The sequence below is a fragment of the Pararge aegeria genome, chromosome 25 (genome assembly GCF_905163445.1).
Source record: "Pararge aegeria chromosome 25, ilParAegt1.1, whole genome shotgun sequence".
NCBI classification, from domain to species: Eukaryota; Metazoa; Arthropoda; class Insecta; order Lepidoptera; family Nymphalidae; genus Pararge; species Pararge aegeria.
Genome location: NC_053204.1, coordinates 4,836,247 through 4,853,369, shown reverse-complemented (window position 1 = coordinate 4,853,369; position 17,123 = coordinate 4,836,247). Strand labels below are relative to the sequence as shown.

At 34.7% G+C, this 17,123-nt stretch overlaps 1 protein-coding gene across 22 annotated transcripts in view; it reads left to right on the top strand.

Annotated features, from left to right (window-relative positions):
• Positions 1-17,123, top strand: part of LOC120634697 (ryanodine receptor) — a 128,337-nt gene that overhangs the window by 13,711 nt on the left and 97,503 nt on the right. For 14 of the 22 annotated variants that reach the window (XM_039905448.1, XM_039905449.1, XM_039905447.1 and 11 more), the window contains exons 3-6: positions 2,360-2,482; positions 11,762-11,911; positions 13,167-13,220; positions 15,441-15,458. In XM_039905448.1, coding sequence (XP_039761382.1) covers positions 2,426-2,482; positions 11,762-11,911; positions 13,167-13,220; positions 15,441-15,458 — 279 coding nt within the window. In that variant the 5' untranslated portion in view covers positions 2,360-2,425. The remainder of the gene's footprint in view (positions 1-2,359; positions 2,483-11,761; positions 11,912-13,166; positions 13,221-15,440; positions 15,459-17,123) is intronic. The other 8 variants (XM_039905471.1, XM_039905468.1, XM_039905466.1 and 5 more) reach the window with 1 other exon arrangement.

The following is a 17,123-nucleotide window of genomic DNA, read 5'->3' as shown; positions in this document are numbered from 1 at the left end:
TTTTTTTTTTAAAGACAGAAGCACTGACCTAATTACGACAGTGGATATAAGTCTAACCCAATCTAAACCTCAATCTCACCTTGAAGATATTATTTAATTACCCTGCGGCTATTTTCCTCTTTACAAATATTATTATTGTATTTTTATGTTCTATTATTGTTATTTTGAAGCAGTGATAGCGCATTGGGTAGGAGCTCGACTTCACTTTCGGGGGCCGAGTTCGAATCCCTGCACACACCTCTAACTTATGTTAGTTTTACTTATATATGAAGTGATATTTAAGCTATGTGCTTAAATATCACTTCAAGCTATGTGCTTAAATATCACTTCATATATCACTTGATAGAAAATTGTCTCTACCGCTAACAGCGTTACTGTGTTCCGGTGTGAAAGGCGTGGTTGCCAATGTTGTTAAACGCACATGAGACTTAACAAAGTGCAGGGCTCAGTAGAAGGCACTAGAACGCGCGGTAGGTCACCCTGCGATGGAAAGTACAGCTCAAATCTGTCGTGGGAGGTCCCTTGCATGAGTGTCCCAGACAATCTGCAAGTAGGGAGAAATCGCGAACATCAACTCGCAACAAGAACTCACGATGATCGTGAGGCGAGTAACAACAGCCACGAACAATGTCCACGAAAAATAATAATTGTTGACATTCCACATGACGATAATCTGGTGAAAGCTGAAAAGGAAAAAGTATCTAAATACTGAAATGAAAATTTATTTGTTCACATAAAACAATAGCAGATAAGGCGGAGAACTTCTGTTAAGTTTAAAACTTGTGCCAGAAAATCTCGCTCTTCCATTACAAACACATTTTTATCTCAATTTATTTATATAATACTTTTTTTTTTTTTTTTTTAATAATCTGACATGCGAGTAAAACATGCAGTGTGAGTGCGATTATGTTTTGTGTACGTGCGTGCGTGTGTTGTGTGTGTATGTGTGTGTGTGTGTGCGTGTGTGCGAGTGTGCGCGCGTGCGTGTGTATGTGTGAAAACGTGCTTGCGTGCGCGCGTGCGTGTATATGCGTGAGGCTGATTATTACTTAAGTAATAAACCTTATTGTTTAATAAATTTAATGACTTACTTTATCAGTTGCAAAAGGAGTTCAGTTTTTTCATATGTTAGTGATTGTAACTTACTTGGACAAATACTTACTTAATACTTGGACCTTGCTCACGAGATTACCGCCATGTGGAATGTTGAGTCGACCGTAACGACGATCGGAACAATAGTTCCGATCATCGTTTCAGTCAATGGTCTTCACGCGAAAAGCTTCGACCAACATCTTAAGAAGCTTTCGCTTGGTTGTTGGATCAAGGGTCGGATACAGAAGGCAGTAGTCCCTGAAAGGGCGCGTATTGTGAGGAGGTTCCTCACTCTGGAGCCCTAACCGCCGGTTGCTTGGGCATTCAAAATTCCCCCAAACGGAGGGTAAATTTTTTTTTTTAAAATTTTTAATAGTGTTTTTTATTTTATTTTAAGCATTTTTAAAAATTAAAAAAAAAATATGAAAAATAATAAATGATAAAAATGTTTATTTCCAAAAAATCTTAAGTCTAAACAATATAGTAAAAAGGTTTTCTTATTTTATATGATGGGGCATCCATGAAATCTTAAATAATTATTATTACCACAAAGAAGAAGAGATTAAACACCTACACCTCAGGGTATAAATTATAAATATACTACGACAATACACACATCGCCATCTAGTCCCAAAGTAACCATAGCTTGTGTGATGGGTACTATGATGACTGATGAATAATTTTATGAATAACTAGTTGTACCCTGCCACGCTTCGCTGTTGCACATTTTTATGGAATGGTTGAGAAATGAGAAACAAAACAAGGAATACATTACATATGTCAGCGAGTGTTTTTCTGGCTTTCGGCAGATGGCGCGGTCACTGGTACATCGATCGTTAAAAAAACTGTAGTTTCGCGGTCGCGGATATGTGACTGATGCAAAAAATATATAAAAACAATCCTTGATGCGGATTATATATCATGCTGAAATTTCAGCTCGATCGGTGCGGAACTGAGTTTTGGAAGCGTACACAAACCAACATAACATTGTTATATATATACATAAATACTTATAATATATAGAACACCCAGATACTGAAAAACATTCATGTTCACAGTTTAAGTTCAATTTTGAAGTTGTAGGAATCGAATCGGCCTTGGACTCAGAGAGCAGGGTCGCTGCCCACTGCGCCAATGCGCCGTCCTTTCATGTTCTGTGAGTTGTTGGTCTTGTCAGGCTGGCCGCACTCCATCGTTCCACCAATTGTTAATATAAGAAGGGAATCTGTCTGTTCACATTTATTAACAATGCTCCTTTTTGTTACAGCTATGCGGTTGAAGGCGGGTGAAAGAAGCATCAATTTGGATAACTGAGTGAGAAACAAAATTCAAGATGGCGGAAGCGGAAGGCGGAGCGAGTGAGCAAGATGATGTTTCATTCTTGCGTACGGTAAGTTTCAGAACTAGCTTATCTCTTTACTTGGCTACCAGCCCACCAATCAACATTAGAGCAGCGCGGTAGTACTGTGCTCTACAACTAACTCTCCTATCAGAGAAGAGGGCACACCAGCAGTCAGATGTTGATGGGCTTCACTTGGGAAAGTTTTGTCGATTTTATCGATTGTCGATTCGAACTCCGTCAAATGTGAACCGATTTTAATAGTAGTTTTTGAACTGGAAAGGTTGTATTATCAGTTTACTGATCATTGGAGACAAAAAGAGAAGAAGAACATTTAATTCCTCAGTAGATAGCAGGAAGCCCCTCACTTAAGACTTAACGATGCTGAATATATAACATAAAGTGTTGTCACATATAAGAGGACTTCACCGCTGGGAATGACTAAAAATATTGTAGTGTAGTTAACCTCCTTTATAATATAAGTCCACTAACTATACAATTTAATTTCTTCCTTTTACAATTTCTATTCTCTGTTAGTTATCCTATTGAAACTATGAAACTGTGGGATGCCATTTTTTTTTTGGGCATTATGTGTGCCATAGTACTTTATCAAGGGTCCTTAGCGGCATAATACTGTAGTATTCCCTCGATAAGCTAGAGCGTTTCTACGTCCACTGCTAGACTTAGAAGTCTATAATAGACATCCATAGGTTGACCATTGACGATGATGATGATCATGATGATAAAGTTACCAGATGATAAAATTATGATGATAACATTACTTACACTTTAAGTTTAGCAGAAGACGTCCATTGGTTGACCGTTGACGAGGATGATGATGATGATGGAGATAAAATTATCAACGAATCGTACACTTTAGTAAAATCGTCATCATCATGTTTATCATTACTTACCTACCAAATACAGGGCACAAGTCTCCTCTCAAAATGAGAAGAGTTTAAACCGTAGACACCAACGCTAGCCCAGTGCGGATTGGTAGACTTCACACGCCTTTGAGAACATAACGGAGAACACTCATACATGCAAGTTAAACAAATGATAATCAATATTCGAACTTGGGCCCCCGAAAGCGATACCGAAGTCCTAACCACCAGGCTATCACCACTTGATATAATACGGTAGCTAAATAGGTGCCAACGTAAAGTTACCTTATCAATTTTTTCGTGACCAAAGGTCTGTCCCCTTAGCACAAGTTTTAGTCGCTCGCAATCGAGATCGTTTTCGCATATCAAACTCTGTACCGTCAAAATAAAATGGTTTTGACTTAATAATTATTCTCTACAATGAATAATTGTTAAGACAACATCTCCTGTTTCATTCTAAAGTCAAAATCTCCTGAGGATGCTCTAGTGTCGGGGCGAAACGTGCGTAAAGATTACATTGCCGAAGATCCGTTTGGTGTGGAGTATAAAGATTGAAGTAATTATAAATCACACCACACAGGTTCTCCTGCTTTCAAGGAGTATAACAAATCAAGCTTAATTTAAAAAGGACTTCTGCTTTTTTCCAATATTTACAAATGATCTGCCAAAAGCCCTTGCCAAATATATTTAGACAAATTTGAGCTTTAATTCAACACAAATAAGATCATCTTTAATCTGATGTACAATTATTTCAATACTCGAAAACGTCTCCTCGATTGCGAGCTAACAAATTTTGTACTCAGGGTGCAGGTCAGGGTAACTAGGTCACGGTTTTGTCGTAAACTTGTAAACTATGATTTGTGGATTGCATTTATGGTCTTTAAACTTTATATTTAACTTGCAATATACTTAGTTAAAGGCAGCATTGCATGAAACTTAACGTATAACTAGCTGACCCGCGCAACTTCGTCTGCACCGAATCGGTGAAAATGGTTAAGTCAATTATAACAGTTAGACATAATAGCCTCGCGGATTCTTTTGTAGATAATCACGATTACTATCATCAATCATTTTCACGGCGTACGCCAGTAAAACTCTGAGTCTAAAGATGTCACATCTTTAGAAAACATCGTTATATTTCAGCCAATTTACAGAAAACCATAGTAAAATATGCACTAAAACCATCCATCCATACTTTCGCATTTATAATATCAGTATGCCTTGCGCCTTGCTAGTATCTGTGAAGAATAGTTAAGTCCTTTATCTCCGACAATATTTTTCAGATATGCATTAAAATTACAACAATACATGCTTGTTAGTATACACTTTCAAATAAAGAAAGAATTATTTAAATCAGTTCAAATTTAACAGAGCTATGAAGTAAAATTATTAAAAAATTTCATCTCATTTTCCGGGAGATGCTTATTGTTTATCGGTATAAAAAGTAGCCTATATGTTGACCCGGAATATCAGCTACCACTATACCAAATTTTATTTAAATCCGTTCAGTAGTTTTCACGTGATGCCCGGACAGACAGACAGACCGACAAAAATTAAATAAAAATCTGTTTTGGACTCAGTATCGATTATAAAGCATCGCCCGGTCAAAATATTCAAAATATATTAAATGTACAGAAATCTTATTATAAGTATAGATATAGATAGCGGTGAAAACTATATTCTGATCTCTCTCCACACGGCAAATGTCATAAATTCGAGACAAATATTTCAAATAAATTTTAGAGAAGTCTCTTAAAGACTTACAAGAAATGGTCATAAATTAGTGACATCTGCATATCGTCTGCGAAAGGTGCAGAAGTCATTTGTGGGATTGAGTATACGTATTCCTAAAGTAATTTTGGACCTACCAATGCATAAGTTTAAAGAATGTGTTAAAACACATTTATTACAGCGAGCGAGGTTATTATACAATTGATGAGTTTCTTAATAACAAGGTTGCTTGGAAGCATCCGGCTCCGCTTTCATCTCTCAAAAGATAGAAAAATGAATGTTAAAATGTAAATTATTGATGTTGGAAAAGAGCAACTGCTGAGTTTCTTGCCGGCTTCTTCTCGGTAGAATCTGCCTTCCGACCCGGTGGTAGAGTCACTACACACGGACAGACTTGACGTTTCAAAAGTGCTTGTATTAGGCCTACTTGAAATAAATGAATTTTGAATTATTTTCCCGGGTTTAAAAAGTATCCTACGACGGCTCTAGGATGCATGCTAGGTGCCAGTTTTCGTCAAGATCGCGGCTATAACAGTTCATTGGCGGATTAAAGGCCTCTACAAGCGGGATGGTTTGCCTATAACCACCACGCTTAGCAGACGGTGATTTGATGGTAACAGTAGCACCAACACGCTGCTGCTCGTTCTGGGTTATATTCTCTTAATCACCACGTACGACAAATGGAACACGCACGGAACGTGTGCACGTGTGTGCGTGCGTAAACTCGTACAACACGCACCGCGCACGGAAGAGAGGAGGTGGTGACAACTGTATTTTGATCAGCCGTCCCAACGTCACACGTTTTAAAAAAATACACATGATTAATAAATAAAAATATAAAAGACAAATATTTTTACTTATTACAAATATTCTTAAAAAGTAACATTATTTATTTTATTTTTTTCCCAGGATAAAAAACTATCCTATCTTATGTCTAAATCCGGGGTGAAAATCACCTCTGTGTCGCTTTTCATCAAGATGGCGGCTGGCTATTGACTGACCAATATAAAACGAAAATCGGTGACCAACGAACCTGTACACACTTTCGCATTTATATTATGAATATACATGATATTTCCGTATAGGTGCCTAGTGCTATAAATAGGTCACACGATATACCAATGACATTTGGCGTGGTTAGCCAAATCCCAGTGCCAAGCGACAACAGCGGGCCAAAATAGAAAACACATTTAACAACTCTTAATACACCAGTAATGTGCGTTAACGCATTTTTGTATCTTTGATCGTTAATTAATCTGAATGACGAAACGAAAAAAAGCGGCGGTAGCCTTGTGAGTAAGGATTCGGCTTCCCTTTTTGAGGGACCGTGTTCGATACCCGGCATCTCTAACTTTTCGGAGTTATGTGCGTTTTCAATTTCAGCAATTCAAATATCACTTGCTATAACGGTGAAGCAATACACCGTGAGAAAACCAGCATGCCTCAGAGTGTCCATCGCGTTCTCAATGGCGTGTAAGGTCTACCAATAACCAGGATACCCGTGCCCGGTAGAGGGCCGGTAGTGGGTTGACAACGATGTATAAGAAAATCAGTACTGCGCGTTTGAACGTATTTTTTATATTATTCGTGACTAGATAAATCGCAACACCTTTTTGAAGTGAAACTTCTTTATCGGGGTTGGAAAAAAATTTAGTGTAACATTTTTTCGTTACGCGTGACCTTTTTCCGTTACGCGCCATCTTTTTTGTAAACAAAACTCAAGACTCCTCAAAGAGTTCCTACAAAATATCTTGACAGTTGACTGAAATAAGTTCTATGAATATATAAAAATTAAAATGTAAGGTAAGGCAACCCATTTGTATCAATCAAGGACATTTTATGTAGTTTTTGGTGCACAAAAGTCTCTTGATCCTTGGTGGTACATCCAGTATAGACATCATTAGCAGTTGAAATTATTTTTTCTGAATAAGAGTTTAATATTCGATTATTATACTCAGTGACTGCGTAATTTGTATTAAATAAACGTATACCTTGAGGACACTTAGTTGCTGCTTCTGCTACGGAATAAAAACGAGATTCAATGATAGATATTTCACTTTCATTAAGACGTTCACCGTTCCCAATTTTGTCAATACTCGATCAATACTTACATTGACGAGAACTGTTGATTTGCTTGACGCATAACTTGGTCTAGTTCATAAAATTTCAGATTTCGCCATAATATTGGTCCAACAATAGTCTGCTTAGGTTGCTTGTAGATAGGAGTAGCGCGAACGGGAGGTAATTGACGTAAGTCTCCAATGAAAATAATATCTAATCCACCAAAGTTCGATTGAAAGTTATAGAAAAAAAAAAAAAAAAAAAAAAAAAAAATTATTAAAATGTAATAATTCTATTACAATTAATGAAATTCAATAATAATCTTTGCAGTAATAAGCTAAAATGAAATAATTGTAGAATTTGTATTTATGTCTATGATAATAAAAGCCTTTTATTAAACTTTATCTAATTTAACTTTATTTAACCAATTTCTGTAAAGTTGCATATAGTAAATTATTTTTTGAAAAATAACGTCATAAAGAAGTTTCACTTCTTACGAGTGTACGCTAGTACACGCACACATTTTTTTTTTCTTGTTGAGTATCAATGTTAAAAAAGAAAACCTACAGATCGCAAAGTCAGTGGTTCAATTATAATTGACGCTACTCCACAAAGAACCCGTTTAAAAATAGATACTCTATTTCCCATTATACTATAGCTTCCTGAATGATCTAAAGTGAGTCAGCAGCGAAAATGACTTTAGCGGGCTAAGTCAATTTTGCCGCGCGAACGGCCCGGGAATTGGTTTCTGAACGCCCTACGGTTAGGGTTGACCATTCATATAGTTTATTTTTTTAGTATTGTGTTTTTATTACATTTTAATCAAATTTATAAATTAATAAAAATAAAATAAATGTCATTTGTTTCGACCGACTTGGATCATAAATTGTTAGCAAAATACAAAGTTAAAATATTAGCGAACTTAGCCTAGCGAAATATAAACCGATTAAAAAAACCTAAAACAAATCTAATTAACGTGAAGCAATAAAAAACCACTTACTATAATGGTGAACGAAAACATTTTGAGGAAACTGGCATGCAAAATTGCATAAAACGCAAATAACTAAGAAAAGTTATAGGCTTCGAACTCGACCCCCCGAAATTGAAGTCCTACTCTCTAGGCTATCACCGCTTTTACCTTTAAACTATAACGTCATTTAGCCGTACGAATAAATCTTTAGTTGTTTAAAACGACTAATAATGAGGGTCATCATTTTAAACTAAAATTTTCGTGGTTAATCAACATTTCTTAAATATAGTTCAACGGGTACATACCACGGTAATATTTTGGTGGTATACCATCATATTATCGTGGTATGTGCCCGTTGAGCTATATTTACGAAATGAGGGTCATCAATTACTAATACCGGGTCGGTACTAATAAAACCCGGTTCGGTATAAAAATTTTGAACTTATCCGTAACAGTATGCCTTTTGACCTTGTGATCCATTCTTAAACGTGCTGGTTTAATATATGTATAATATTTAAATATATATATATATATATATATATGTAGGCAGCCCTAATCAACCCAGTACACACGTTCAGAAACCAATTAAAGATTCATCCGCGCGGCAAAATTGACTTTATCGAGCAAAGTCAGTTATGTGTTATGACAATAGGTGTTTTAAATCTCCGATGCAATACGAGGAATGCCATTTCGTCACGGTTTTTATATAACCAAATAGTCAGACCAAGCAGATGGACCAATCAATGGTTAAATAAATGGTAGTATGGGAAACCTTCGAATATGTTAGCATCTGAAACCTAGGCCTAGGCCTAGTTTATAAGATACTAGCTTTTGTCCGCGGCTTCGCTCACGTTAAGTTCAATTTTTGATTTGGTAAATTTTAACTACAAATGTCTTGCTAAAAATCAGTTAACTCAAAATTTACATCCCTTGAAAATAAATTGATGAATATAGGATTTTTTTACTTTCATTTAACCCTCTTAGGGTTGGAATTTTCAAAAATATTTTCTAAGCATCTTTCTTACATTGTAATAACTATGTTAATGCAAATAGTCAATGAGTCAGGTAGTCAGTATATATAGATAGAAGAAGATGATATTAAAAGAATTACCAACTTTAAGTAGCCTAGTTTGCTACTAGTTTATTTTTGTTGATAGTGTTTAAATTATTATGTATTACATCAAATCACATTAATTCTTATATTTTGTTATGGTTTTGTGAACATGCTTTAAATCTATTATTATAAAGTTTATAGTGATAAACGTGACAAAATGTTTAAGATATATTTAAGACTGACTATAAATATTGCTGCAATAACCTACGTCATGGCTCAGAAATAGAAGATGATAACCATCTTGTACACGTACCAAAACAGAATTCTTAGAGCAACTAAATAAATAACTAAAATAAAAACATTAAGAAACGAAGTAAAAAAGAGCTTATTTTTCATCACTAGCTCATTACTGAAATGCATTAAATAGACTTTTTTTTAACTTTTCTATTCAGTTCTAATGAAATTAGGAACAGTTTTATGGTATACTAGCTTCTGCCCGCGACTCCGTCTTGGATTGACTTCAGAATTGGGTCTAAAGCATCACTCGTAAACAATTTTAAATCTTACCACGGGAACAATTTGAGAGACCGGTATAGAAATTACATTTCCTTTTCCATAGTATAGGTGACATGACATGCATACCAAATTACAAAGCTGTCTACCCGCGGCTTAGCTTGTTAACAATTTTCAATTTTCCTTCGGAAACTCCTTAAGGAATCGGGATAAAAGGTAGCCTATGTTGTTTCCCATGTCCAAGGCTACATGCATGCCAAATTTCATCCAAATCTGTTCAGCCGTTTTTGTGTGATTGAGTAACAAACATCCACACTTTCATGTTAAAACATTAGTAGAATATTATATGCTTCTGTAAAAAATAGCTACCTTTGACGCCTTTCTTCCATTTTTATGCAGTTTAATTGTAGATATCCAGCTTAACTATTTACCTTAATAGCTTTTATCTTATTTTTTATAATACAGATAAATTAATCAGAAAGCAAATGCTGTTTACAGAACCATGTTAGGTTGTCTAGATATTTTTTTATAGGCATTTCACTGAAAGTTGACGTAAATCTACTTGGACGCGAGCAAGTAAGTAAAGTTATTAGAGTAAGTTAAAAGGTATACTTGCATTTAAAGTAACGGTTTTCCACGATTGAATAATAAGTTAGTTGTAGAAATATTTTTTACCGAAACCTGCCAACCCTTGTTTGTCCTATAACCGCGAATTTTGTTTAAGTACTGCCTGTATTTTAGGCGTAACAAAGAGGTTGCTTCTTTCACAGTGATTCATAAATATTTTTGCCTGCGAGTGGCTATTGGGTTCGATTTCCACCTCTTGAAAAATAAGAGTATGACGAACATGAATGTTTTTCTGTGTCTGGATGTTTATCTGTATTTTATAAGTATTTATGTTTATTATTCATAAAAAATATTCATCAGTTTTCCTAGTACCCATAACACAAGCTACGCTTACTTTGGGTCTAAAAAATTCAAAATTCAAAATTCATTTATTTCAAGTAGGCCTAATATAAGCACTTTTGAAACGTCAAGTCTCTCTGTTTGTAGTGATTCTACCACCGGTTCGGAAGGCAGATTCTACCGAGAAGAAGCCGGCAAGAAACTCAGCAGTTGCTCTTTTCCAACATCAACAATTTACATTTTGCATTTTAACATTCATTTTTCTATCTTGTGAGAGCTGAAAGCGGAGCCGGATGCTTCCAAGCAACCTTGTCATTAAAAAATTCATCAATTGTATAGTAACCTCGCTGTAATAAATGTGTTTTAACAAATTCTTTAAACTTGTGCATTGGCAGGTCCAAAATCACCTTAGGAATCATATTATAAAAGCGTATACTCAATCCCACAAATGATCCCTGTACCTTACGCAGACGATATGCAGATGACACTAATTTATGACCATTTCTTGTAAGTCGACTGTTTATGTCCACTTTTTGTTTATAAAGACTAATATGTTGTCTTACAAATACTATATTGTTATAAATATATTGTGAAGCTACAGTAAGTATGCCTATTTCTTTAAACTTCTCACGGAGGGATTCGCGTGATTTAAGTTTATAATATATTGACCGTACAGCTCTTTTCTGCAATATCTAGATGGCGATGTGTGCAGTCGTAATGTATTTATATTTATTTTTTTAGTATTCAGCGATTTGTCTTTGCCCGCCACTTTACCCGCGGTTATTTACTTTTTCCATTATTTTAACGGGCTTTAAATTACGCAGTCTATATATATAACAGTTGGAGGTACATGCCAAGATTCAAACTCAGTCCCCTCCAAAGCGAGGCTGAACCCCTAGCCCCAAAGTTCTTCACATCAACCCATTACCGGCCCACTACAGAGCACGGGTCTCCTCCCACAGTGAAAAGAGTTTAAGGCCGAAGTCCACCACGCTGTTCCAGTGCGGATTGGTGAACTACACACAACTTAGAGAATATTATGAAGAACTCTCAGTTGTGCTGGTTTCCTCACGACGTTTTCCTTCACCGTGAAGCAAGTGATATTTTAATGACTTAAAACGCACATAACTTCTACCCAATGCGCTATCACCGCTAAACCAAAAGGTTAATACTGTTTTTTTTTTAAACTTAAATATAATATACTGTTACAGGAAGACATGGTATGTCTGTCCTGCACGGCGACGGGTGAAAGAGTGTGTCTTGCTGCAGAAGGCTTCGGCAACAGACACTGCTTCCTAGAAAATATCGCCGACAAGAACATACCACCAGATCTTTCGCAGTGTGTTTTTGTTATTGAACAGGTGACTATTATTCAATACCTACTAGCTGATCCCCGCGACTTCGTTCGCGTGGATTAAGGTTTTTTATTTCCGCGGGAACTCTCTTATTTCCCGGAAAAAGGTAGCCTATGTTATTTCCATGTTAAAGGCTACAGGCATGCCAAATTTAATCCAAATCCATTCAGCCGGATTTGCGTGATTGAGTAACAAACATCCACACTTTCACATTTATAATATTAGTAGGATATCTCGCCTATGACCTTCCTGGCGCAGTGGTGAGCGCTGTGGCTTTAAATGGGAGATCCGGGTTCATTGCCCGGCAGAGTCAAATTGGTAATTTAAAATTTCAGAATTGTCTCGTGTCTTGTCTAGTGGTACTTCCGCTGTTGCTAGTTTACACCCTACCGACAAATACGTGCCGCTAATCGATTTAGCGTTCCGGTACGAGAAACGGAATAGGAGTATGGGTTTAATGTAACTGCTATATCACTACGTGTCGGCCCGTTGCCATCTTAGACTGCATCTTCACTTAATCGCATGTGAGATTGCAATCAAGGTCTTATTGCATTAGAATAATAAAAAAAGGTTTTATCCTTTTCTAAAAAATATTTTACACAATTTTCTAATTTGGGTCTAAAGAAAACACTGCGTGTCCTTTTCTATACCGGTGTGTTTTTAAAGGTTTATGTTCAACAGAATTGGCACCATTATTTATTTGGGAACCTGCAGAGCGATTACGTATCTCGCGACAGGCTTGCCATAGGCGTAAATCTTGCGATCACTGCTGTCAAACGTCACTTTTGTTTATTTATACCGTATGACTAATGTTTTTAACATGACATTGATATTTTTCATGACACTTTATTTAGCTTTAAGGCGAAATTAAACTTAGAGTAATATTTTTTAATTGTTTTTTTTTTAATTTTAATCATTATTTTCATTTGTTTAATATTAACTATTTTATTTTTACTGTTTTTGCTTTTAACTTAATTTAATTATTTTTAACTGAACTTACTTCTTTCTATGTTGTGTATACCTATTAGTGATAACTTTACCTTCGCGGGCAATAAACTATAATCTAAAATGATTAATGACAATACAGTGCATCCTTGGTATATCTTATGGAATAATAAATAAATTTATTGTATGGAAAAGTGAAGTTTGACAGCAGTGATCGCAAAATTTACGCCTGTCGCAAACCTGTCGCGAGAAACGTAATCATCCAACTGATAAAGCTTAGATTTTTATCTTCATTAACGTATTTTGCGTTTTCTAGGCCTTGTCAGTAAGAGCACTTCAAGAATTGGTGACGGCAGCCGGCTCAGAAACTGTAAGTATCCATCTCATTTTAAATCTTATTAATAGATAAATGTAAATGAAGTAAAATTAACAAATCAACCTTGCCTTGAATTACTATTTACCTTTAAATAATTTTCAGTAAAATGTTTCACTAAAAATATATATTTTTTAGTGTTTTTTTTATTCGAAGATTCCGACTTTGTAACACTTTAGTTGACGTATTTGTAATCTGTTAGAACGGGTAATTTACTTGACGAGTGTAATCTGAAATGATGTTTTAATAAAATATGCATTTAAAAAAGCTGTAAACTTTAGTATATTTGTTCGTAGCTGAACCCGGTCATTACTAAACAAAAAAGATTTTAAACCTGTTGTTCCTTATTAGTATAGATGTTTTTCCAGTGTCTGGGTGTTTATCTCTATTTAATAAGTATTTATTTATATTATTCATAAAAATATTCATCAGTCATCGTAGTACCTACCCATAGCACAAGCTACGCTTATATCGGGGTGGGATGGCGACGTGTGTATTGTCGTAGTATATAAAAAAAAAGTAATAGCTTAGCAATTAGTGCTTCACCTCCCCTTTCGGGTGTACTAAGTTTGATCCCCGGCACACACTTAATTTTCGGAGTTATGTGCGTTTTAATTTGAGCAATTAAAATATCACTTGCTCTAACTTTTGCTGTTATGGGGTCATTGACAAAAGAACTAAATGTTATAAAATTATGTCAAGCCGTTTCAGAGGTGTGCGACCACAGACACCGTGAGAAAAGATTTTTTTATAAATAATAATTTATAGCATAAATATTTTTGACGTGACAACGTCTTATAATTCGATGGAGCCGGCTGCACGCACGAAAAAACATGACGTATGCGGCGTTACCTCGCTCTGAGGCGTTCCATTCAAGGCTTGAAGTGCAAGCGAGAGCGCGGAACGAGCGACAAAGAGGCACAGTCGGCCTCCGCGTTCGACATCTGTCTCTCTCCTACTTGAGTGAGCGATGCGTCCGCGTGGACAGCTTCTATACAATAATACATTTACATGTTTTCGGCAAGGATGAAGTGCAGTGAAAAGTGAATGTGGTGTCAATTGTTTATAGCAACGATAATATCTATCAAACAAATAAAATTAAAATTTTCTTTTGAAAAATGCAACCATTCCATCAGTATTTTCTTACGACGTTGTCACGTTCAACTACCGTCAGTAAGCCGATTTTACAGACAACCAATTTTTTTTTTAACTGCATATTTAAATGAGAACACATAGCAATGTTTTTTTTAATTATGTTAATTACTTGAACCGATGGATTACAGCAATAATTAAACAAATACTACCAACTACATGTTACGAAACGAGTATCTAATGTGATGTTCAATAAGGATTTTTAGCGGCAGATCTTTTATCTATCTTTACTCCTACGCCACGTCGAAAATTAATAATTTGTGTTTTAACATAAATGGCTAGCCTGGAACTAAAACTTTTTGTTAGCCTTTTGTCGAAATGAAATGAAAAAGAAACATTATATACATCTGCATTTTTGTATATCTATTAAAAAAGTTAATTTCTAGATAAATATTAATTTTATATTAAATTAAATCTTATTTTGGTTTAACCCGTCTGACTCCGGTAGGTAACTCCGTGAGAGGAGACCTGTGGTATATGGTACACTAATAAGTGGAGGGTCATGATAATGATCTAAGAGAAAATGTGACTGCAATAATTTGAACATTAGAAGCAAAAATAAGCTTGCAACTACATAAAATAAGTAATCCATTTAAAGGAAATTGTATACAATTTTAAACCATACAATCATTTGATATCTTGGAGATGTCTCTGAAAAAGTTCAAAATTTGTGTTAAACGTAAGCTTATAGAAAAGTAGTATTATAGTATTAAAAACTACGTCAACGATAAAAATGCTTTGGTGTAAATTATTGATATAACCAGGTTGCTTCTTCAATAGTTTTAAGTGACAATGTGAGATGGTGATAACAAAAAAAACAACCTGCTAAGTTTGTTGTGGGCTTCTTCTTTTTAAGTTGACGAATTTAGTTTTTAGTGCACTTCTATGTTATATTTTACATGTAACGTACGCATCAAAAGTGCCTTATATGTACCTATTTGAAGAAATAAATATTCGACTTTGACTTTGACATAGACCATTTTAGTTCCAGGCTAGCCAAATGTGTTCATTTGTGAATAATGTTTCCCATTTTTTACGTACTGCTTTCGTGTTTAAATTTTACAGGGCAAAGAAAACTTAGTAGTGAGTACACGTACAAACATGAAATATCGGTAACTGTGTCACACCAAATTACATCTTAAACAATCGCCTATAGTAAAAATTTTTTCTACTTAATAATTGTCGTATAAACAAGGCAAGAAGAGGTACTGGCGGTCACTAATCGCTTATGATCATGCAAATGGTAAAGTGCGTGCCATAACTATAGACTGCATTATTAAATTTAACATAAAATAACATTTTTCCTTGTTAAGTAATAAATTAATTTATTTTTCTAATAACTAAAACTAAAGCATTCGAATGATTGCTTAATTGTAATTATATAAGAAAGGTCTATATTTATTGCTTTGGCAAATAATTTTGTCATAGGTATCAATAAAAAAATAGTACAATTTCACAAATTTTAGAGAAAAAACTTTCAAACTTTCAGTTTTTTTACTCGAAATAGCCAACCAAGTATTAAATTTTGATGACAACTTAGTGAGTTTGTTGACATACTCGTGCTTTATTAATTGCTAAATAAAAAGAAGATTTTAGTAGGTTCATTGTGAAATTTATGATCACGACATTGTCATGGTCGCACCAGTAACTTAAATTGCATTTAGCCAATAGTAGAATACTGACAATAAATCGATAAGCATAACGAAGTCATAATGCCACTGTCATTCCCCGGCAATCAACAAATGGGTTGCGGGCAATCGAAGCTTTGTATGATGCATTATGTTTCCAAGTTATGATACATTGAGTCCGCCATAATTGCCTTATGCCTCCACTTCCTTATTTATAAAAAAAGGAAACAAATTATAAAATTGATTTAATATTTAATTTGGTGTGATTTCTTGCATGATATTTTAATTTTAAAATCACATAATACAATAATATTATGTGACTGGTTGACCGAACTAAGTGAATATTCAAAATTTTGAGGGTTTTTTTTGGCTAAGGATAATAATCTCTTGCAGTAACAAATTCATAATTGTATGTAGGTAACTCATTAATAATGTTTTTGTAATTGGCAACATTTTTTTTTTGAAATTATTAATTTAAAAATTTGATGTTTTCAGCTTTTTCAAATTCAATTCCGTATCTTATGAATAAAAATAATTAATTGTGTTAAATAAACTATTTCTTATTTATATATCTTAATCAATACTCATTTTTTATTTATTTACTAAGAAGTATATACGTACACAGAAATTTCAACAAAAACATTATAATGTATGTCACAACCCAATACAGAGATAATATACGCATGTTACTCAATATATATATATATATATATATAAATATTTATAAGAATGAGATACAGAATACTTTACAATTCATGGAATAACCTGGGCTAGTTATTTTTTAACAATCAATAGGACTAATTCAAATTTTATCATACAAAGAGGCAAAAGCGCCACTTGGGCACCTTTCTTATTGGTCATTAACTGGATGGCGTATATTCTAAGGAGTAGTAGTAGTTTATTCGATAAATTCAAGTAATACTTCTAAATAGTTTCGTTATTAAAACTTTACACGGTTAACGACAGTTCATTTAAGCGTGGCATAAAAAAAACCTTCATCTCCAAAGTGTGAGATTGAACTGCGCAACAACATTTAAAAAAATATATAAATATTAATTCTTCGGTTGAGTTAAGAGCTCGCCGAGAAATGAAGTTCACGAAATCGTATGAAGTCTCGATT